Genomic DNA, 24748 nt, shown 5'->3' with positions numbered 1-24748 from the left:
AAAGTATGTGAAACTAATCTTACTTCCTCATTGCTTTGGGCATTTTAGTTATGCAGGGACTGGCTGGAATTTAAACTGTTTCCATGGTATAATTCGTGCAGACCAGGGCCTATTATGAAAGGCCTAGGTATTACGTTGTGTGTTATATTTTTCAGGTACCCCTGGTTAATGAGCTTGAAACTGCCATGCACCAGTTGCTGAAACAGCAGGCTACCCGGTTTGTCCAGAGACGGCAAGATGATATTAAAGATGAATCATCGGAATATTCAAGCCATTCAAGTCAGTCCATCTTGAAGGTTTTTATTTTTCATTGAACGGCCTTGTTCACTGTAATACTTTAGATTAATAAGATTGCAGACTGGCTTGACGTTACCAAGGGAATCATTTGATATATGTAATACAAAAAGAGCTAAATAATTTATTTAGCGGAAATAATGTGTTCTGATTAAAAGGGCAAGTGCTGATAGATACTTGTGGTATTGTTAAATGACAGGTTATTTTTGTTTTGGATCAGTTATGGCTGCTACGGATATATTAAAAAAATATATTCTTAAGATCATTCAGCTGAAGAATGATTTTAAGATTTTTATTACGATTTATTTTGTTTGTGACTTGAGGGTTCACTCACTCTTAAATTAATCTCACTTCTGTCAGATTATGATTTGAACAGGAAGAAACTCGTGGAAGAGCACGACAGTTGTCTAGGGCCTGCATGAATATCTGTGTTTATCAGTTGATCTCCATCAGCATAGAGCCACTGCGATGCAAAGATATCTCTTTCAAATTTCATGCGTGTCTCAAAGCTGACCTCTAAAATAATTCTGAGCAGCGTGTATTTCATAGCATTTTCTAATTTTTGTACTTAAAGATATGTACATTAATTGGTAGATTACTACATTTTCTTAAATTGCATCTCCAAAATTCAATCAGATTTTAACAGTAATGTTTTAAAAAATATGTAATTTTACTCTTCTCAATGATCTCTTTATCGCTAGTTGCATTCATCTTTACTCAATTTACAAACAAAACGGTGTGGGTCCCAATAGGTTTACATTTTGTGTTCAATGAAAATTAAAGTTAGTGTTACTTAATAGGTTTTTCTACAAGATCTTTTGGTAATTTTGAAAAATTTGGATTTTCAGGCAAAACTGTAATGGTACCAAGTCTGGATTCATTTGGTCGTGACCGTGCTTTATATCAAGAAAATGCCAAACAACGAAGGATTGCAGAGAGGGAGGCCCGTAGGTATGACGGCACACTTGAAATCTATCTTTTTACATAGTAAACAGCTGTTTAAATATGAACATCATCATTCATTGCTAGGTCCAGCTCGGCGAGCTAAACTAAATGTTATACTGTGGTGCTGGCAGACAATTGTTGTGGAGCAGAATTTGCATATGAACTGCCAAAAGATTGTCCTCCTATTGCAATTTATAGCACATCAAATTGGTAGTATTTTGCACAATTAATAAAGACAAGTGTAAGGTAAAAAATATAAGGTTCTAAAGAAAAGATTTCCAGGACCTAATGATGGACTATTTTAATTTAGAGCACGTCGAAGGTTGGCCAGAGAGCAAGCAGGCAAGATGGCTGAACACCATGAAGGATTATCAAGTGACGATGAAGAGACATCCACAGACATCACAAGTTTTAATACAGAAAATGGTATGTTGCTTCGAAGATAAGCTGATATATTTGTTTAATTGCTAAACTTTAGCACATTTTTGACTGTTCAATGTGGGGAAATTCGTATTTTCAATGTGGAAATTAATAGAAGTAAAGGGGTAATTGTATCAGCTAATACAATGGTGGTTTTGGTTTCTTTTGTGGAATAGATTGACCAAAGATGGTTCAATTTAAAGTTGTTTGCATATAAGTCCACTAAGTAATGCTTAATAATGAGGACTCCAGTGACTCGGCACTAGTTCCAATTTTGTAAATGCGATAAGCTTTTAAGTGGTAGGTAGGTAGTAGACCGAGAGGATAAAATCAGGCTATTGGAGTGTGCCCGATAAAATGTAACAAAAATACAACATTACATTCAGCGGAAAGAAGGAAGCAACTAGAATGAACATTTTCAAAAGGATTCTGGAACCATGAGATCTTAAGAGTACATGTGCCTAAATCAATGGATGGCATACAAATTAGGACCAGGAATAGGCCACTGGGTCCCTCAACCATGCTATAAAATTGTAGCTAATCTGAATATAACCTGAACTCTATATTCCTGACTACATACTTGCTTGCTAAGTATCTTTCTGCTTTGCCTTAATAAAATATTAAACATTACCTCCACCACCCTACAAGGTAGAGAGTATAAAGAAACTCAACTTTCAGGGTAAAAATTTCACTATCTCTTCTAAACCATCATCACGTCCTTATATCATCATGTCCACCATTTAAGATTCCTCAGGATTTTGTACGTTTCAGTCAAGTCCCATTTCACTCTTTTAAATTCAAGCAGCGGCAAGTCTGCCCTGTTCAAAATTTCCTTATAAAATGTTGAAGATCGTGGACTTTTATCAACAAAGGAAAGGAGCAGAAATTTTTGTTCTGTCTCACAGTTCCGCAAAGTTTTTTTAAATCTCAAAAACCATTCCGCATAGACATTGTGGGCCGAAGAGCCTGTTCCTGTGTGTACTTTTCTGTTTTGATGTTCTATTTGTATTACTGCAGACTGATCAGTTATGATTAACAAGTTGGTCTTTTCCCCTACATGCTCCCAAAAACATTTGGGTCACCCGGATAATCTTTCTCTGGCCATATTGCAAACATTTTCTTTGCTCCTTCTCCATACATGATGTCGGACTGCTAAATATCTGCAGTATTTTCTGTTTTAATTTCAGATTTCTAGCATCTGCATTTCTTTGTTTTTTCAATTTAAAATCATGATTGAAATAGATTGGGTAGATGCACAGAGTCTTGCCCAGAGTAGGTGAATTAAGGACCAGAGGTCATAGGTTTAAGGTGAAGGGGAAAAAATTTAACAGGAATCAGAGGGGTGACTTTTTCACACAAAGGGTGGTAGGTGTATTGAACAAGCTGCCAGGGGAGGTAGTTGAGGCTGGGACCTTCCCAGCGTTTAAGAAACAATTAGACAAGTACATGGATAGGGCAGATTTGGAGGGATATGGATCAAATGTGGGCAGGTGGGATTAGTGTAGGTGGGACATGTTAGTCGGTGTGGACAAGTTAGGTTGAAGGGCCTGTTTCCACGCTTTATCACACTATGACTCTAATTCCTGATTTCAGTTGGTAATCTTGGAATAACAATCAATTTATTGATCCCTTCTCATTTTAAACCCTGATAACAATGATTGCAAAGATGGAATTAGAATACAGCGGGCTCTTTCTCATTTTCTCACCGTCTCAAACTATCTAAAACAGCTAGTTTATTTAAAGCATGACAGCTACATGTGTTTTATGGAGGATGGATATAATGCAGGTGATACAGAAAAAAACACTAAATTCAAAATTATTTTGTAGATCGAATTGTTAATGACTCCAGGAAAGTGTTTGAAGATGTTTTGGATGATTTCTGTACACTTGATTCGATCAAGTCCCGATTTGAAGTCTGGCGCCAGATGTATTACACTCATTACAAAGATGCATATATTGGTCTCTGCCTTCCAAAATTGCTCAATCCACTAATTCGATTACAACTCATCAAATGGAATCCTTTTGAGGTGAGAACTGAATGGTTTTGTGATTTGGATAATCTCGGCTTCTCAAAGAATTGTGAGGTATAAGCATTGAGTATTGGCTTTGTGAATACAATTCTCACCCACTGCTAATACCAAAAACTTGTCATTCCTATCATGTGCATTAAAAGTTGCTTTGAGAATGATCAAATTTGATGTATTTCAGCACAAAAAAAACTGTTGGAGGAGCTCGGCGGGTTAGGCAGTGTCCGTGGAGGGATATGGACACACAATGTTTTGGGTTGGGACCCTTCTTCAGACTGATGATGGGCCCTGACCTGAAACGTCTATCCATTTCCCTCCACAGATACATTCTGACCTCCAGCAATTTGTTTTTTGTTCATTATCTACAGTCTCTTGTATTTCAATTTGTTGTGCTTCAACATTCTGAAGTGGACACTGGTCTATGTAATCCTGTAAATGAGCTGTGGCTGACTAGAATAGAATAAAAATTCAAAGAAATATATTCTCTGATAGAGCTATGCAAATAACTTCACTGCTGATTTAAAAAAAGAAAGATGGATACTTATAATGATAAAGTTTTAAATAAATGTGCGACAGCTGCATTAAAGTTGGGTAACAGAGGCTAAAAGTTCATGCTGCATCCCTCTCCGTGTATTAAGTTCGTGCTGCATCCCATTCCAATTTTATTGCTCTCGTCTACCCTTACACTTTCCTTTCGCTTGCCGCCTTTCCCCTCCTCCCGTCCCTGGTCTAATCCTAGCCCCATCCCCATCTATTCCCAATCCCCATATTGGTCCCTATACAATTTTTTTTCCTTCATGCCAGCTTCCCCCCATTGTCCCTCTGTTTGTCTTCTGCACTGTTTCCTTCTGGAACAAACTTGAAAGCATCCTTCCAGTGACATTGCTGCTCATGATTTTTCGAACCCAGTTTATTGGTCTCTACATTTTTATTGAGCTGTCCATTCAAAGCTTGGAAGCCAAGTTTAAATTTGTATTTTTAAAACTAAATCTTATAATAGTCATGAACATTTTAAAATGTTTGTCTCTAAAGTGGAAAATTGAATATACCCTCGTGGATGATGTTGTTGTGACCTCTGATTTACATTTTGTGGTATTGCGGGAATGTTATGAGGTGCGTTAAAATGGATGGAAAAGTATTTGAGACACTGTTTCGTGCTCTATCAATAATTCATTGTATGGGAGCTCGCAGCGCAAATTGCCAGTTTTAATTACGCTTCAGAATTACATTGTCTATAATGTCTTATTCTTGGATTGGGAAAGGCTCTCACAGATTCATGTCTTTTTCATTCACTTAAAATGTAAATATCGAATAATATCATGAAAATAGTATTTTGCAAATTGCTCTTGCATTTTCTTCAACGGCTAACACTATCTATATCTTTCTAACAGCCAATTTGTTGTGACTTTGAAAGTATGCTCTGGTTTGAATCATTACTGTTCTACGGATGTGAAGAAGGAGAAAATCCACAGATAGATGATGTTGACACTTACTTGTTACCTGCAATCGTTGAAAAAGTGGTCTTACCAAAACTAACAGGTAATTACGTTTTTAGTATCTTAGAAAAGTGAAAGAATGCATCCTATGAGCGCTATCCTCCTGTTTGCAAAGATTTCTCAGTCTCAGCTTATGGGTCAAAACATTGCAACATATGACTAGACTTTACCATATCATAATAGACAATAGGTGCAGGAGTAGGCCATTCAGCCCTTCGAGCCAGCACTGCCATTCAATGTGATCATGGCTGATCATCCACAATCAGTACCCCGTTCCTGCCTTCTCCCCATATCCCCTGACATCTAACACTCTCTTGAAAGTATCCAGAGAACCGGTCTCCACTGCCTTCTGAGGTGGAGAATTCCACAGACTCACAACTCACAGAAAAATGTTTACCTCATCTCTGTTCTAAATGGCTTACCCCTTATTCTTAAACTGTGGCCCCTGGTTCTGGACTCCCCCAACATGTTTCCTGCCTCTAGCATGTCCAACCATTAATAATCTTATGTTTCAATATCCCCTCTTATCCTCAGTTGCTGAGGACATTCAGCAAAGCTCAATTTTAGGATAATAAGAGAATTGTGATTTGAATATTGTCAGAGACATGGAACAGCTATCATTGTGTTGAATGATAGCACTGGCATGAGGGGCTGAATGGTCTCTTCACTATATTTAATGAAGAATGTATCCTCTCATTTTTATTGTCTTCCCATTCTTTCTACCATAGTGTAACACATTGCATTCTCGGCATTAGCTTTTATATGGCACCAATTCTCCCATTCCACCAGCTGCTCTATTACTATTCTCCTCGTAGTTCACCATGTCTTCAGGTTTTATGTCACCTGCATATTTGGAAGTTATGCTTTGTATAGTTGTAACATTTAAAAAAACAGTGGCTCCCGTGCATACCCCTGGGGAAACTCAATGTTATAGTTTTCTCTAGTCTGAAGGTCAATCTATTTTGCAGAATTTAAACTTTATCCCTTTACCTCCACAGTGCACTATTAAGACCAAATTAGTTTAAGTTATTTGTTCTTATTTGTCGGTTCTAAGATATTAAATCAGCAACTGATTACATCAACAATGTAGCTGGTCAGACAGTTTGTAGTTTAGACTCACTAGAGAATGCAAACTATTTTCATAGATGGGGATATAACGATCAGATAATACACCAATGGTTAAAAGAAATACAAAATTTGAGCATGGTTTTAACTGGTCGGACTTAGGTGTATTGATTCTCTTTAAAGCAGGCTGGCATTCCTAATAACTGACGTGTGCTTCATATGATTGTACAAAATTTGCAAGGAAAACAACTAAGTAAAATGGTGACAGTAAAGGAATAATGGCTAATTGTTTATTCCCATAACAAAATGTGATAAAATATGCAGGCTAGCTCTTCCGAGTTTATGGGAGTACAGCATTCTGTTTGAACAGGTTATGACATGTTGAAGCCTAAGGAATTGAATACAAGAAAATCTAACATAGAAACATAGAACATAGAAATTAGGTGCAGGAGTAGGCCATTCGGCCCTTCAAGCCTGCACCGCCATTCAATATGATCATGGCTGATCATCCAACTCAGTATCCCGTACCTGCCTTCTCTCCATACCCTCTGATCCCCTTAGCCACAAGGGCTACATCTAACTCCCTCTTAAATATAGCCAATGAACTGGCCTCGACTACCCTCTGTGGCAGAGAGTTCCAGAGATTCACCACTCTCTGTGTGAAAAAAGTTCTTCTCATCTCAGTTTTAAAGGATTTCCCCCTTATCCTTAAGCTGTGACCCCTTGTCCTGGACTTCCCCAACCTCGGGAGCAATCTTCCTGCATCTAGCCTGTCCAACCCCTTAAGAATTTTGTACGTTTCTATAAGATCCCCTCTCAGTCTCCTAAATTCTAGAGAGTATAAACCAAGTCTATCCAGTCTTTCTTCATAAGACAGCCCTGACATCCCAGGAATCAGTCTGGTGAACCTTCTCTGCACTCCCTCTATGGCAAGAATGTCCTTCCTAACGCATGAATAAATATTTTTTAATCCTTACTCTAGGCCTCGCAGAAAACGTTTGGGATCCTTTATCAACGTCTCAAACATCTCGACTAGTCAAATTGTTATTGAAGTTAGTTGAAGGCTATCCTTCGGTTGTTAATGGAGAAAATAAATATACACAGGTATGACTATGTTAAATTTTGTTTCCATTTTGGTCTCTTTACGTTCTTTTCAGTCCTTCAAGTGCAAGTTAAGATAATTTAGTGATTAATGTGTCACGGTCAAGAATTGGGTAGGTAGGGTAAATAAAGAGAAACTGTTTCCAGTGACACAGGGTTCAGTAACTGCTCAAGGAAGATGCAGGTTTTCGAAGCAGAAGCAACATTTTTTACACTATTTTTGTGATCTTTAACGCATTGCTTGAAAGATACTGTTTAAAAAGTAGCCTTTAATAGAGAATGGGATAACTGCATTAAGAGTTAAAATTAACAAAACAAAAGGGCAAAAGTAGGTGAATGGTTTACTTTGATAATTCTACCATGGAATGAATGACTGTTCTCTGCAGTTTCATTCAGTAATTTACTTCAAACTTTGGAGATTAGCTACATTAGAACAAAAGCTAATATTAATAGGGTGTTTTAGAAATGATTTCAAAGATCTAACTACCCAGTTATCTATCCTGTGTCCAGTGCTTCCAGAACAGTGAATTCTTTCTGATATTTCTCTGCTTTAACAGCAGCTTTTAAAAAGAACAACACATTATGAGCCGTGAACATTTGAGATTTTTTGTGTTGGAAAGGCAGTTTACTTGATATGGACGTAGCTATTTACATTGTATTTGGCAACAGTGACAAATAACGAAGACATGCTCGTATACTGATTTTCATGAATTGAAGAAAAGAATATCAGTACAATATCAAGATCAGAAGAAGGCTCTCGATCCGAAACGTCGCCCATTCCTTCTCTCCAGAGATGCTACCTGTCCCGTTGTTATTCCAGCATTTTGTGTCTACCTTCGATTTAAACCAGCATCTGCAGTTCTTTCCTACACTTATCAGGAACACTCTTTGAATATAGAAACACGGAACTGCAGATGCTGGTTAATACACAAAAGAACACAAAATGCTGGAGTAACTCAGCAGTCCAGGCAGCATCTCTAGGCAACATGGATATGTGACATTTCGGGTCAAGAGACTACAGATTGTTTGAATAATTCAGAATAGTTTGTAGGATTATCTTAAGTCACCCTCAAAAGCATCATGATTTTAATATCTAAGGACTAAATTTATTTGATTTTACTTCTGATTCATAATTACCTTTGGAAATATAGAGCATTGATATTTGAAATGATTTCCCATTGTTAATTAAGTCAAATCCTCTTTCAGAATTTGTTAAAAGCCATCATCTTGAGAATTAGAAAATCAGTGGATGAAGATATATTTGTGCCATTATATCCCAGAAGGTATGCTTTTCCTTATTGTACGTATTTTAGACATTGTCTTAAGAGTGACAAACAAGACACAATAGTTCTTAAGTATGTGTTAATTTTATTCCGCGCTGTATCTCAAAAGTCTAAAGTAAAGTCTAAAGACTGCATCCTATGATGATGCCTGAATATAATAGTTTTACATTTTTTAAATGTAAGAATATGCGATGTTTGATAAACCTAAGTGCAAATAATTATACATTGATAATTATCTTAAGTTTTCATGGTCATTTTCATGGAACATGGCTAAGACAGTTGGCGAAAGTTGAGAACTTAAGTTCCAATTACTTCCCACAATGCCACGTGTATGACAGAAATGTGATGTATCTCTCATGGTGTTTGGTTGTAAATTTCTTCTGGAGTGGAGCATGATAATTTAACACTTCAAAGCCTCTCCTATGTTGTTTGCATAGGGCACATCTTTTGTGAGCAGGGAATATATGAAATCTGTTGCATTTTGAATTTTCTCCACAAACCTTCAAAAAATTCATTCTCTAATGAGGTCACCAAGGCGAGATATGACAGTATGAACGAGGTTGAAATTTAGGGGTCCTGGTAAAAACTAGTCAATGTTCATCAAAGTAAAACTAGCCTCATGAAAATACTCCAGTAATTGGAGTCCTGCATTGCACAAAGAAGGATGTTTGATTGCAGGATTTCCTCACGGCAGAGTTCTAGGCCTAATTAACTTTGGCTGCTTTGTCTATGACTGTCCATCATAATGTCAAATCTGAAATACTAGCAATCACAGTGTTCAATTCCATTCACAACTCCTCTGCACATGAAAATGCCCATGCTTGCGTGCAGCAAGTCCTCTGCATTTTTCAGGCATGGACTGATAAATGATATGTAGCAGTTGCACTGGAAAAGTATCATACTATGTGTAACAAGGAAGAAATTAACAGTCAAACACTCAAAGGCATTCTGTCACCAAGACTCCACCAACAACGTTGAGAGGATCACCATTGACCACAGACTCAATTGGATCCACCACATCAATTCTGTGACTACAAGAACAGAACAGGGCTGCATTTCCTCGCGCTCCAAAGGCTTTCCACCATAGGGTAATAGAATATTTTATACTTCCTGGGGTGACTGCAACTCCCAAGAGTAGTCACAAAGCTCATTGCGGTCCAGGACAAAACAGCCCACTTAATTGATGCCCTGTTCACCAGTGTGTACCATCCACATAATGCACTGTAATTACTTGCCTACTTTAGCCTGATAGCACCCCATCAAATCTGTGACATTAATGCCCCTTTCCACTTAGGAAACCTGAACGGAAACCTCTGGAGACTTTGCGCCCCACCCAAGGTTTCCGTGCGGTTCCCGGAGGTTTTTGTCAGTCTCCCTACCTGCTTCCACTACCTGCAACCTCCGACAACCACCTGCAACCTCTGGGAACCGCACCATGTGCAAATTGTCTCTTAATTATATACCTGAGCATTCTTCTATTTCTGATATGAGACGAGACGTATGAAGAAGCTTTGTACTGTATTTTTGTCTGTCACATCTGATCTCATTACACGTTGTCAATAGTTGCAAGAAATGGGCATTTTCTTGTGCATCTTCTTGTGCTATCTTCTCCACTTTTCTCCTTCCCACAAATAGAAACAAACAATTAAAGACGCATAGCGTGGAACCAGGCCTTTTGGCCTATTGCATCTGTGTTGATCATCAACCATCTACACCAATCTTACACAAATCCCATTGAAAATAATTATTTCAAATTGCATTGCTTGAAAGGTACTGTTTAACACATAGCCTACAATAGAGACTGGGATAAGCACAAGAAAGATTAAAAATTACAAAACTATGAGGCAAAAGCAGGCAACTGGGATTCCTTGTATGTCTACATATTCGGCTAATAAAATTTATTCAATATTTCTATTCAGTTTTCAATTACAGTTCTACCAAACAGCCATGGAATAAATGATGTATAGGAAAGAACCTCAGATGCTAGTTTAAATCGAAGGTAGACACAAAGCTGGAGTAACTCAGCGAGAGAAGGAGAGAAGGAATGGGTGACGTTTCGGGTCGAGACCCTTCAGACTGATGTCAGGGGAGTGGACGGGACAGAAATAGAATGTAGTCGGAGACCGTAAGACTGGTGCCAGCTCTCCCATCAGTCTTAGTGTTTCTCCAACTACATTCTATCTCTGTCCCGCCCATTCCCCTGACATCAGTCTGAAGAAGGGTCTCGACATGGAATGAATTATGTCATTCTCTGCAGTTTCATTCTGTAATTGACTTCAAACTTTGGGTATTAGCTAGAGCAAAAGCAAATATTTTTTTAGGGTATTTTAGAAATGATTTCAAAGATCCATACCAGTTATCCAGTTATCCTCTCTCCAGTGTTCCCAGAACAACAAATCATTTCTGATATTTGTCTGCTTTAATAGCTGCTTTTAAAAGGGACAACGCATTGAGCCATGAACATTTAAGGTGTTTTTGTGTTGAAAAGCCAATATCTGTAAATCTGTAAAAAAATATTTATATTTAATTAATGATTTAATTCATTTTTTTAGTGTACTGGAAAACAAGAATTCAGCGCCTTACTTATTTTTTCAACGACAGTTTTGGTCGGCACTAAAGGTGAGAGCTTATGTGGACGTTTTTCATTTTGGTTTTCTATCATTTGTCTAATTGAGAGTCATTCTCCAGTTTGGGAAGAGCTGCGTTAATTTGAATCTATTGATAGATTGCTACTAAAATTGAATGAGACCAATGCTGCCTAATGGAAGGAATGTAATAATTATTGATTCGAGTGAAGGCCAACAATCCAACAGTTCATTTGTATAGTTTCATGGAATAACCCACCATTTGTGATTTTTCCAGGAAGACTTTATCTGGCAACTTTTTGATAAACTTGCAACCGATTTATGTTTTCTCCAATAATTTGCATTCTTATTGGGTCAATTTCAGTAATGTTCATAATCAAGATACCATATATCTTTAATATAACGCATTAAAGATCTACTTTAGGAATGTTTTATGACCTAAGTGTGTTGAGCTGTTAAGATTTGGTTTAGTGAAGGAGTTTAATTTAATACTTATCAACTTAGACACCATCCGGCACCTCAGAATTTGGATGTTTTTTATTTTTATTTTATTTTATTATTTATTTCGAACAGAATAAAAGAATAAAAAGCAAATGTGAAACAGCTTACAAAATACAAAACAAAAATATTTATAAAGTGTCATAAACAATATCTATAAATAAATAAAATCATATGTGTCCGAAAAGGAGCAGGAAGAAGCCAAAGCTTATTAATTCCCACCCCTTATTCAACTGCTTGTAATTATCTTATACAAATTTAGCAGCTATATGTACACCATATGTACACCAGCCACTATATGTACACCAAATTATTTACATTTGAACACTAATCAAATATTTACAAAGCCATACAAAAAAGACAAAGAAAAGAAAAAACCCGCATATACTATACAGTATCTTAGTCATATTTACAACCCATCACTCTATAATCACCCTTCCCAATACAATCAGTATAACAAATATCACAATCACCGATCCTCATCCCAATATCCTTTTAAACCAGTCTTTTTGTACTGAATTATGCTTGTGCTACGTTTTATCTCCTGTTCCAGACCATTCCACAAATTCACACCACAGATTGCTATGCACATACTTTTATGAAAACATGTTCCGATGATGGCAAAAAATAGCGTTATTTTGTACAATATTTTTAATGTAAGATTATTGGTTAACAATGGACACAGACAACCAAATAGCATCTATGCAACAAAATTAATTAAGCTTTCTTAATTTTTTTTTTCCAGTTATTGGACAACATCTTGCAGTGGACTGGCATAATTTCAAATCGAGTGCTACAAGAGTTAACGGTGGATAGTCTTTTAAATCGCCATATTCTTCTCGCTCTGCAAAACTCTGATCCAGGGGATGACAGTCTGAAGAAGTGTCAAAGTGTAAGTAGGCCAAGGAATGGGTTTAAAACATTCAAAGATCCCAGACTTTTAAATACCAGACATTGAAATGTTATGCAATAATGCCTCTTTGGTGCATACATCGGTGAGATTGACTGGTCATATTATGATCTTTGCACCCAAAGTCAGATATTGTGAAGTCCGTAAAGTCAGACTTTCAAATTTAGACACAAAAAGCTGGAGTAATTCAGCGGGACAGGCAGCATCTCTGGAGAGAAGGAATGGATGACATTTCGGATTGAGACCCTTCTTTCAAATGTAGTTCCTTTCCAACTTTGTTTTGCTTTTCTCTTATTTTAAATAAATTACAAGACTTTATTCCATTCATTTAAATAATTTGTATTCGACTAACTTTTCTTTGTGTTCATTGTTCAAGAGCATTTTATTGCCAGTGAAGTATTTTAAAGTTGCTTTTGTTATTGTATAGGAAATCCTAGTAGTACATTTTGTAGATCAAAGGTGCTGCCAGTTTTACCGTGGAAAACCACACAACATAGTTGCTTTGGAAGTTGACAAACGAACACATAAATCAATAGATATATACTTTAGTAAACACATAGAATTCTCCTAGATGTCATTATCATTGGAGCTTTCACAATTGCTTGAAAGAACAGATGCTTTATTTGAAAATTGCCACCTCTAAAGCCATTGAGTGATGGCTCAAGGAAACAGACACTTCAATTCCCAAAATTCTTGCTGACCAAGCACTCATTTAGACTATTATTTCATTAATCTCTTATTCTCTCCACGTTCCCATTAATACCTCACAGATTCTACCACTCACTTAAAACTAGTGGCAATTTTCATTGGCCAATTAACTAATCAACCTGCACATCTTTAAGCAATGGGGGGGGGGAAACGAACAGCCTCTCAAAAAGAAAATGGTCACAAGAAAAAAGTGCAACTCTACCCAGACAGCACCAGAGGTCAGCATTGAACCTGCATCACTAGAGCTGAGGTCTAACTTAACTTAGCTGCTTCACTCTGCTGTCTCATCTATGCATTACTCCCCAAGTACTAAACTAGTGTTTTGGTCTAGACAATCTACTAAGATCAATGATGGGTGCATCAAACACATATCTGCCTTGGATGCAAGAATTCTGCCCCTTGTGGAAAGTGGCAATAGTTAACTCAATTATGAAAATCATTTCATTAGGATAGTAATACTCCAAATTTCTTGAATTTCAATCCTTTATATTATTTAATGCTTTTTTTCCAGATCTAACTGAAGCATAATCTTTTTTCAGAATTATAATCCTAATTGTGGGAGTGCAGTGTAGGTTTACAAGATTAATTCCCGGGATGGCGTGACTCATATGCTGAGAGAATGGAACGGCTGGGCTTGTATACTCTGGAGTTTAGAAGGATGAGAGGGGATCTTCTTGAAACATATAAGATTATTAAGGGTTTGGACACACTAGAGGCAGGAAACATGTTCCCGATGTGACACTGGGGGAGTCCGTAACCTGGGGCCGCAGTTTAAGAATAAGAGGTAAGCCATTTAGAATGGAGACTAGGAAATACTTTTTCTCACAGAGAGTTGCGAGTCTGTGGAATTCTCTGCCTCGGAGGGCAGTGGAGGCCAGTTCTCTAGATACTTTCAAGAGAGAGCTAGATAGGGCTATTGAAGATAATGGAGTCGGGATATGGGGAGATGGCTGGAACGGGGTATTGATTGGGGATGATCAGCCATGATCACATTGAACAGCTGTGCTGGCTCGATGGGCCAAATGGCCTACTGCACCTATTGTCTATTGTATATTTCAAAAGTGGATATGGTCAGTAACATAGATATGTGGAGTTTGAATTGTTAGTTAGATAATTGTTGGAATGCCATGTGCAACCAGTGTTTCATAGGGCTGGCACAGGCACGCTCTGCTGTATGGCCATTGTGCTTTAAATGATTTTAGCACTTATTCGCCCAGGCATTATTTCGAATGAATGGTTTAAAACACATTGCATATATATGGCGCATCGCTTACAATTGAAATGGTATTGATGTTGGGGAAAAAAGACTGAATTTTATGATGGTGTTTTTGTTTTTCAGCTGATCACTTGTTTACCAAAGAACTGGTTTGCCAACCTTAAAGGAGACAAGAGTATTCCACAGATGGAAAATTTCTGTTGTTATCTTGTTCACTTGGCCAATACGACTTATAGGTTAAGCCTTGGGTGCTCAGATGTGGAAAAGCGCACAGCCAGGTAAATAAGTGGCACAGACTCAGTTTAGCATTCACATTAGTGGCTACATCTAAAGTAATTTCTGAGAATGTCAGACCATTCCTAATTAAGTGCAAAAAGCAGCTTCATTGTCTATAGGACACTGATGGGTGATGTGTAATGTGATTTTATTAAAACCTATCCATGGGAAAAGTGGCTTGGAATAAATTTACCCAATGGAATATATATGCACTGTATCCCACACCTAGTTTTTTTCATTTCCAACCCTGACATAAAATGGGTAGCCTCCTTCAAGGCTATTGGTTGTGTCTAATTGATTCCTGTATGCAAGTAAGTATTTAATTGCTATTTTAATTGCATTGGAGTAAAGGATCTGCTTTCAGAAATGAATGTCATATGTCTAATATGTCATCATGCAAGCTGCAGGTTTTCCTTTGCGACATATGTGGGCTACAACAGATTGCTGTCTAAATTAGGTTTAGGGAGTGTTGAACCACAAAATAATAGAAAATTAATGTGAAAAGTTAATTTGTCCATGTTAAATTTATAAATGCAATAGCTCTAAAAATATCATTTATTGAGTATTTAACTGACAAAATACTAAAGGGGAAAAGAGTGAGCAGTTCTACTTAATCATTTAATTACAACTGAGTGGGTTGAAGGTGGTGTGCAATAATATGTAATTTTCTTTTTATTCGATGAATGTAATTTGCCTTTTTGAAACATTTACTTTGCAGGGAGAATATAAAGCAAGTGATTAAATTTCTGGCCATCATCCATGCTTTGGATCATGCAACAGCTGTGGCAAATGAATATGGTGTGAAGGACATTAAAGCATTACTTGATGGGAAGTGAGATTATGGACAGAAACATGAACATTCCTGCCATTTGTATGATGTATATATGTACAGATGCTTTGTAAAAGAAAATTGATGGCGTTGTCAAATTGCAACTGTTTGATATTTAATATTTTCCATCTCTTGTGCTCAAAGGTACAGCTAGACTCTTGAAAAACACTCTCCTTCAGCCAGCAACCCTTGCACAACAAATTGAGAATGTAATTTTTTTTAATCCACCTTGGTTGGATTTCTATCGTTTTGAATATCTGCTGGTTTCTCTTACAAGAAGCAATTATTAACAAGATTTTGGTTGTTGCCATCCAAATATTTGTGGATTCTGACTCGAGCAAGTACTGGAAACAAACTGTGAAAATACAAGTTCAACCTTCAGATAATCGTCAAGTATCATTGGGTTGCATTTGTTTAATTTAGAACCTGCTAAATTACATGTTTTATTATTTTACGAATATAATGAAATAAACAAGCTATTCAGTATGTTGAAATTGTTTAGTTTGCAAATGGCGCCTATTGTAAAAGATGAGTTGATAGATTTATTCAAGACGTGCATTACAAACAAAACATTTTTCTCTCTTCTCTCCCCCCCCCCCCCCCCACGCTCTCCAATATATTACTGCTTTCATGATATTGCATCATACCTGAGTTGAAGAATAGAATGAAGAGAAGAAAAAAGGAACTGCAGATACTGGTTTACAAATAAAAACGTGCAGGAGTAACTCAGCTAGGCAGGCAGCATCCATGGAGGGCAGATAGGTGACGTTTCAGATCACGACTTTTCAGACTGACTGTAGTAGGGGTAACTAAAAAAGAGGTGGGGACGGGACAAGTGGTAGATGGCTACAGGCGATGGAGGGGGGGGGATGGGGGTTGATCAGCAGATGAATGAGCAAAGTTCAGAGATGAAAAGGCAAAAGGGAGTGAGATAAGGAGAGAAGAGTGAAATGTGAAGCCAGAGGAAGGGGGATATAGGTGGAAGGGGAAAGGAGAGCAGAATAGTGGGAGAAATGTGTGTACCCCATAGTGGGGCATAGGTAAGAGAGGAGGAGGTGGGGGGGGGGGGAGTGGGGGTGGGTTGGGTTATCTAGAATGAAGAGGATATTTGTCCAAGTCATTTCGCACTTGTATTATAATCAGTCGTTCTTGCACTTTAGTAACCCAATGGCTTGGATCTGTGGAATGTTTTGCATTACTTCCAAAGCTAAGATGAATACACATTAGAAATGTCAGCTCGCCTTCATTTATTCCTTTTATGTGTAATTGGGAGAAATGCTAACATTAGTTTAGTTTTGGTATTGTTTTATTATTTATTATGGTAGTATGCCTTTATCTGAAGTTACTATTAATAAAATAGTGACTATTGATGCATCAGACTTGCTTTACAATTAAGCAATAGAAAGTGACACGATGTAGAAAGTGTTTCAATTAGTTTAATTGCATTTGTTGTCAGATTGCTGGGACAGGCAGAAGCCGAGTAATCAAAGTGACATCATGGTATAGAAAGCTGTTCATGTGGGGTCAGTAAGTAAAGTGGAAGGCAGTTGAAGTAATGAATGAAAAGGTTTGGTAAATGGGTACTGCCCTAAGCAATCAAGAGCATGAACTTTAATGGGCATGTTGCACACACAGTGCCAAGGTAGGGCTGCTGGGAGCTTGAGAATCTAGAAACTAAGGAAAGTGTTATGAGAGAGTTTGAGGAGCTGTGGTGAAAAAAAATCAAAAGCAGACCCATAGCAGATAGTAGTCTCTGGATTATAAGGGTAGTAGGATTAGTGAGGTCAATGTATAAATCAAAGATTGGTGTAAAGTAAGTAGGATTCAATCATTTGCACCAGCATCAGTACTGAAGAAAGCAAGAATAGTTCTGTTGGAACAGGCTGCAACCGAACTGCACTGGGACCAGAGTTCGGGAGAATTGAATAACAAGGCTGATAAAAGGGCTTGGACCTAAATTGGGAGGAGGGCAGGGTGTTGGTCAAGAGAAATGCTGAAAACTACTGTGCCCTCCATAATGTTTGGGACAAAGACCAGTCATTGATTTATTTTCCTCTGGACGCCACAATTTGAGATTTGTAATAGAAAACATCACATGTGGTTAAAGTGCACATTGTCAGCTTTTATTAAAGGGTATTGTTATACATTTTGGGTTCACCGTGTAGAAATTACAACTGTGTTGAAAGATAGTCCGTCCCCCCCCTCCCCATTTCAGGGCACCATAATGTTTGGGACATATGGCTTCACAGGTGTTTGTAATTGCTCAGGTGTGTTTAATTGCCTCCTTAATGCAGGTATAAGAGAACTCTCAGCAGCCAGTCTTTCCATCACCTTTGCAAACTTTTATTGCTGTTCATCAACATCAGGACCAATGAAAGTCAAAGAAGCCATTATGAGACTGAGAAACAAGAATACAACTGTTAGAGACATCAGCCGAACCTTGGGCTTACCAAAATCAAATGTTTGGAACATCATTAAGAAAGAGAGCACTAGTGAGCTTACTAATCGCAAAGGGACTGGCAGGCCAAGGAAGACCTCCACAGCTGATGACACAATAATTCTCTCCATAATAAAGATATATCCCCAAACACCTGTTTGACAGATCAGAAACACTCTTCATGAGTCAGGTGTCGATTTGTCAATGACCACTGTCCACAGAAGACTTCATGAACAGAAACACAGAGACTACACTGCAAGATGCAAACCGCTGGTTGGGCGCAAAAATAGGATGGCCAGGTTACAGTTTGCCAAGAAATACTTAAAAGAGCAACCACAGTTCTGGAAAAGGGTTTTGTGGACAGATGAGATGAAGATTAACATATAGTGATGGCAAGAGCAAAGTATGGAGGAGAGAAGGAACTGCCCAAGATCCAAAGCATACCGCCTCATCCGTGAAACGTGGTGGGGGTGTTATGGCCTGGGCATGTATGGCTGCTGTAGGTACTGGCTCAATTACCTTCATTGATGATACAACTGCTGATGGTAGTAGCATAATGAATACTGACACATCCCATCTGCTCAAGTTCAAACAAATCCCTCAAAACCCGTTGGCTGGCAGTCCATTCTACAGAAAGATAATGATCTCAAACATACTGTTAAAGCAATAAAGGAGTTTTTCAAACTTTCAAAAATGGTCAATTCTTCCGAGGCCAAGTCAATCACCTAATCTGAACCCGATTGAGCATGCCTTTTATTTGCTGAAGAGAAAACTGAAGGGGACTAGCCCCCAAAACAAGCATAAGCTAAAGATGGCTGCAATACACGCCTTGCAGAACATCACCAGAGAAGACACCCAGCAACTGGTGATATCCATGAATCGCAGACTTCGAGCAGTCATTGCATACAAAGGATATGCAACAAAATACTAAACATGACTACTTTCATTTGCATGACATTGCTGTGTCCCAGACATTATGGTGCCCTGAAAATGGGGGGGGGGGGGGGGGGGGGGGAGGAGGAGGAGAGAGAGAGTCTATGTATAAACATTGCTGTAATTTTGAAATGGTGAAACCAAAATGTATAAAAATGACCCTTATTAAAATCTGACAATGTACACTTTAACCACATGTGATTTACTTTCTATTACAAATCTTAAATTGTGGAGTACAGAGGCAAATAAATAAATGATGGGTCTTTGTTCCAAACATTATGGAGGGCACTAAATAGAAAAGATAGGAAGTAGAAACAAAGTGCTGGAGTAACCTAATGAATCGGGCAACATCTTTGAGAACATGGTTAGGTGACGTTTCATGTTTGGAGGGGTCCTGGCCCAAAACGTCACCCATTCATTTTCTCCAGAGCTGCTGCCTGGCCCTCTGAGTTACTCCAGCACTTTGTTGTACAACTGCATCTGCAGTTCCTTGTGTCTAAGGTAGAAAACAGAGCAGGAAAGTGATTAGGGTAGAAGTAATCAAATTGTGTCAGGAAGGAAGGTACAGAGTGTAGAACAAGACTGCATTAACAAGTAAGTTCGATGGATCATATTGGACTAAACACATCTTCTGGGCGAGCATCTCCTTCAACCTGGTGAATGCATGGTCACACTCTGGACCAGTGGTATTCGACATCCTGTTTTCGCAGGATGTTCATGCACGTGCGGACAATGTTGCAATCCGTGGTAGATGACAACGCCATAGTTGATCCATCGTAGATCAAGGCGTTCATGTCAAGCTTGAAAGCATGGATCCAGTCGATGGCGCACAGGGATGTACCTTCTTTACCAACGACGATCAGCGGCAACATCTGTGTCATACCATTGCAGGAAACGGTGACAGGGCATTAGCCTTTCGTGGGAATGGGCTGTCGTCCATATCCGAAAAGGCGGATATTGGCCGGTTTCAGTTTCGGCAATCCGATCCTCTCCCAGATGTCCTGACCCACTAGCGATATCGCCGCACCAGTGTCCACCTGGAACTGTAGATCGACGTAGTAAACGAGGAGTCTTGCTGCCATAATTGAGTAAAGCATTAAAGACTTCTGTTATAAATTGAAGACTCAAGTTTTGTGCCGACCTAGAAAACGAACACAAAAGTGGTGTCAGAAGCGGATGCGTCCAAAGACCCAGATAAGAGCCTATTTTTCGAATATTAAAAAAAAAATTGAGTTCTGTAGTGTACTCAAATTAGCACGTCACGGCAATTCGATCCTGAGCGAGAAAGGTGGTTGTCGTATTTAATGTTTTATTTTGAAAGTATGGCAATTACGACTGACCAGACGAAGAAGGCTCTCTTGTGTTCATCAATGACTCCAGAAACTTTTGCACTGCTTCAAAATGTACTTACAGAAGAAGTAATTGAAGCCTCATAGGCGGAATCACAACGGCGTTGCAGCTGCATTTCGAAGAAAGTCAACATTTCCTCGCAGCTCGTCTTGATTTCTACAGGACAGTGCAACTGGAAGGGCAATCGATTACCGAATTTCTTGCCGAATTTCACACCAAGGCAAAGGCATGTGATTTTAAAACTCAGTGCTGCGAAAAGTGCCAAGACAATGCGTTGCGGGATGGCCTGGTCATGGGCTGCAGGCATGCATTCATACAGCAGGCGATTCTCAAGGAATCGGACGCCTCATTGAAGAATGTGCTGCATGTGCTAAGATGGCCAAGCTGCTGAGTAAAGAACTGCCCAAAATGGCCAGCGAAACAGCGTCAAAGCTCCCTCAGGAGGTGCATACAGTTCGTCAGACTCGTCCGCGACGCTAGGAAGCACTTGAACCACCCAGAGCAAATCCGGAGAAGGTGGGACAGTTTCAGAAGAGCCGTCCCTCTGTGGGGGGAAGGATCGAAACGCTGCTAACGGTGTGGCTCGACTGCTCATCATCACCGTGAGTGCCCGTATATCAAGTCTGTTTGTTATGCCTGTTACCGAAAAGGTCATCTCCAGGCAGTGTGTCAATCTGTAGGAAAGCTGAGAAAGGGCAAGAAAGCGCAAAACATAGTCGACCAAATCGCGGTGACCATTCCTATTGAAGTGCTCGATGTGTCTACGATCACCGACAAGCCGAGGATTTTGCTACAGGATAAACTATATACAAAACATCATCCACCTGCTGCACGGGAGGAGCAATGGGTCCTCCCACCCCACACAGTCCACCAAACATCACAAAAATGGCATAAGATAAAATCAGTGAAATAATGAGAAAGGATATTAGCTCAGACATGATGTAGAATTGGTCTGCGTGAGCTAAGAAGCACGAGGGGCAGAAAAGCTTGGTGAAAGTTAATATTTAGTAGATTGTGTAAAACAGGAAATTAAAGAAGCATGGAACAAAGGTACAACAGTAACAGGTGACTAATCTACTGCAAAGCATGGATTCCTGGTGCAATATTGGGATACCTTCATTCGATTATTACATTGAAAAGCCAACCATGGAACAGGCTAGATCCGAGATTTTATATTGTGCAATGAGATGGAAATAGTTAATAAATTGTTATGCAGAGTTCTTTAGGACGAGTACCCCTAAATAAGATAATAGTACTTCCATGAAAACTTCCTCAATCTAAACAAAGGAAGCTACAACGGTATGAGGAGTGTTTGGCTGATGAAAGACATAATGATTGATTGCATTCCTATCTCATGCAAAAAAAAAGATGCAAATATGGCTGAACAAAAGCTAAGTATTGTATTAGATCCAGAGATTAGTCATATAAAGTTGTCAGAAATAGGAAAAAGTTAAGATTTTGGAATAAAATTAATTTTAAAATGACGAAATTAGATTAAGAGAACAAAAATAGAATTTGTACGTAAAATTTTACAAATCAATGTAAATAAAACATTAGCTAAGATACATCTTGAAGTCCTTTATAGTCAGTAGTATGATAAATTATAATGGGAGAACAAAGTAGAGACAATGCAATTATACAAATCTTTTGGAAGGACAAATAACTCCAGAAATATAAGGGAACCAAAAGTCTAATAAAGAGGTGAATGGAAATTGCTGTCATTAAAAAAATTGCGAGTGAACTTAATTGTACTGAAAGCCAATAAACCCCCCTGGGCCTGATAACTTACCAGAGTACCAGAAGAGGTAGCCATGGAAATATCTTTGATAAATCCATGCAGGTAAAATCGGGCTGTGCGGGGCTGGGGAACGATGAGGTTGGAGGCTTGGGGGGGCAGGGAGCCGGAAGTGATGAAGCCTGTGATAGTGTCTGAGATAATGGCCTGGTGCTCATCTGTGGGGTCGTGGTCCAAGGACAAGTAGGAGGAGGTGTCTGAGAGTTGGCGCCTGGCCTCAGACCTGTAGAGATCAGCGCACCAGACTACCAAGGCACCTCCCTTGTCGGCAGGTTTGATCACCCAGTTGGGGTTGTTGCAGAATGAGTGGAGGGCTGTACGTTCAGGGGGGGAGAGGTTAGAGTGAGACAGGGGAGTGGAAAAGTTGAGGCAGTTGATGGCCCGCTGGCAGTTTAAAATAAAATGGTCCAGAGCAGGTAGATGGCCTTGAGGGAGAGTCCAAGAGGAAGAGGTCCGTTGGAGATGGCAGAAGGGGTCATCATTAGGGGGTGAGGACTCCTTCCCATGGAAAACGCTTGGATGCGGAGGCGACGGAAGAAGAGCTCCACATCGTGGGGGACGCAGAACTCATTGAGGTGGGGACGGAGGGGAACAAAGGTGAGGCCTCTGCTCGGGACAGACTGTTCGGTATTAGAGAGGGGGAGGTCAGGGGGATGGTGTTGGGGCCGTTGGAAGGCAAGTGAGTGGACGAAGGCCACTGGGTCTTCCCCTTCCCCCTTGTACCATATAGCCCCAGGTCCCTCCCCACCCACACTATGGTCCTAATACCCCCCTCCTCCCTGACCACCCACCACCCCCCCTACCAGACATCGCCTCGGCCTCTGTCCACTCACCTGCCTTCCTCCGGCCTCAACCCCAACACCTCCTCCTACTTATTCTTGCTGTGATTTCACCATTGGCCCTGACCTCCCCCTCTCTGAATCTGAACAGTCTGTCCTCAGCAGAGGCCTCACCTTTGTTCCCCTCCGTCCCCACCTCAACGACTCCATCCGTTTCTTCCTCGACCGCAGAACCAACCAATCCCCGTCTACTAATACTCTCCTCCGCCTCATGGAGCTGCTCCTTAACCACAACAACATTTCCGTTGACTCCTCCCATTTCCTCCAAAACCAAGGCGTAGCTATGTGCATGGGCCCCAGCTATGCCTGCCTCTTTGTAGGGTATGTCGAACAATCCTTGTTTGAGGCGTACCGTGGCCCTATCCCCAAACTCTACCTCCGCTACATTGACCACTGCATTGGTGCTACCTCCTGCACCCATGCAGAACTCACTGACTTCATCTATTTCACCACTAACTTCCATCTGGCACTCTCTCTCTGAACACTAAAAAGACAAAGGAGATCATCACTGATTTCAGGCGACATAGAGCGGAGCTCAGGCCACTAGAGATAGGGGGCGAGGAGGTGGAGAGGGTGCCTAGTTTTAAATTTCTGGGGATCAACATCAGTGAGGATCTTAAATGGTCTGTGAACTCTGCTGTAGTTGTAAAAAAGGCGCAACAGAGACTTTACTTCCTCAGAACACTGAGGAAGGCCCATCTGTCTGCTAAACTGCTGGAGTCTTTCTACCACTGTTCGGTAGAAAGCATACTGACTTACTGCATAACTGCCTGGTTTGGCAACTGTTCAGCAGCTGACAGAGCAGCTGGCCAGAGGGTGATAAAAACCGCCCAGGGTATCATTGGACTCCCCCTGCCCCCTCTGGAGGACACTTACCACTCCAGATGCCGCAGCAGGACCTGTAATATCGTGAAAGACATTACACATCCTTATCACCACCTTTTCACACTGCTGCCGTCAGGAAAAAGGTACAGGTCGCTAAAGTCACGCACTGCCAGACTCAAGAACAGCTTTTACCCATCAGCAATCTTGGAACTGAACTCTGTCTCGGGAGCGGGTTATGGGGAAGGAGGGGGGGTGGGAAACAGTGTTAATTTATGTAAATGTGAATCCATGGGTGGGTTTGGGGAGGGAGGGAGTGTAAAAGTATGAGTATGTGAATGTTTGAAGTTCTTTTAAATGGAGAGACACAGTAATCTCGTTGTATGTGACACATGCAATGGCAATAAAGCATTCTGCTTCTGAACTTCACCTGGACCATTTCCGACATCTCCTCTACCGTTTCTTGACCTCACTATCTCCATCGCAGTTGACAGGCTACTGACCGACATCTGCTACAAATCCAGTGACTCCCGTGGCTATCTGGACTACACTTCTTCCCACCCTGCTTCCTGTAAGGACTCTATCCCCTACTCCCAATTCCTCCATCTATGCCGCATCTGTACCCAGAATGAGGTATTCCAAACCAGGGCATCGTAGATGTCCTCATTCTTTAGGGAACGGGGGTTCCCCTCTTCGACTATAGATGAGGCTCTCATCAGGGTCTCTTCTAGATCCCTTAGCTCCGATCTCACTCCCCATCCCCCAACTCGTAACAAGGACAGAGTCCCCCTTGTCCTCACCTTTCACTCTACCTGCCGTCACATACAACAGATAATCCTCCGACATTTTCGCCACCTCCAACGGGATCCCACCACTGACCACATCTTCCCATCTCCTCCCCTTTCTGCTTTCCACAAAG

The 24748-nt window shown here is 40.0% G+C and overlaps 1 protein-coding gene across 1 annotated transcript in view; it reads left to right on the top strand.

Moving 5' to 3' along the window:
• The window catches only part of paxbp1 (PAX3 and PAX7 binding protein 1), a 38464-nt gene extending 22325 nt beyond the window's left edge, over positions 1–16139 (top strand). The window contains exons 8-18 of the mRNA XM_055645074.1: positions 156–279; positions 1143–1245; positions 1550–1665; positions 3487–3686; positions 5078–5225; positions 7230–7351; positions 8555–8631; positions 11184–11250; positions 12460–12606; positions 14672–14826; positions 15543–16139. Coding sequence (XP_055501049.1) covers positions 156–279; positions 1143–1245; positions 1550–1665; positions 3487–3686; positions 5078–5225; positions 7230–7351; positions 8555–8631; positions 11184–11250; positions 12460–12606; positions 14672–14826; positions 15543–15660 — 1377 coding nt within the window. The 3' untranslated portion in view covers positions 15661–16139. The remainder of the gene's footprint in view (positions 1–155; positions 280–1142; positions 1246–1549; positions 1666–3486; positions 3687–5077; positions 5226–7229; positions 7352–8554; positions 8632–11183; positions 11251–12459; positions 12607–14671; positions 14827–15542) is intronic.
• The last annotated feature ends 8609 nt before the right edge of the window (positions 16140–24748 follow it).

The sequence above is a fragment of the Leucoraja erinacea genome, chromosome 13, assembly GCF_028641065.1.
Source record: "Leucoraja erinacea ecotype New England chromosome 13, Leri_hhj_1, whole genome shotgun sequence".
Taxonomy (NCBI): Eukaryota; Metazoa; Chordata; class Chondrichthyes; order Rajiformes; family Rajidae; genus Leucoraja; species Leucoraja erinaceus.
Note: the sequence above shows the minus strand (reverse complement) of the source record. Positions and strands in the feature narration are given on the sequence as shown.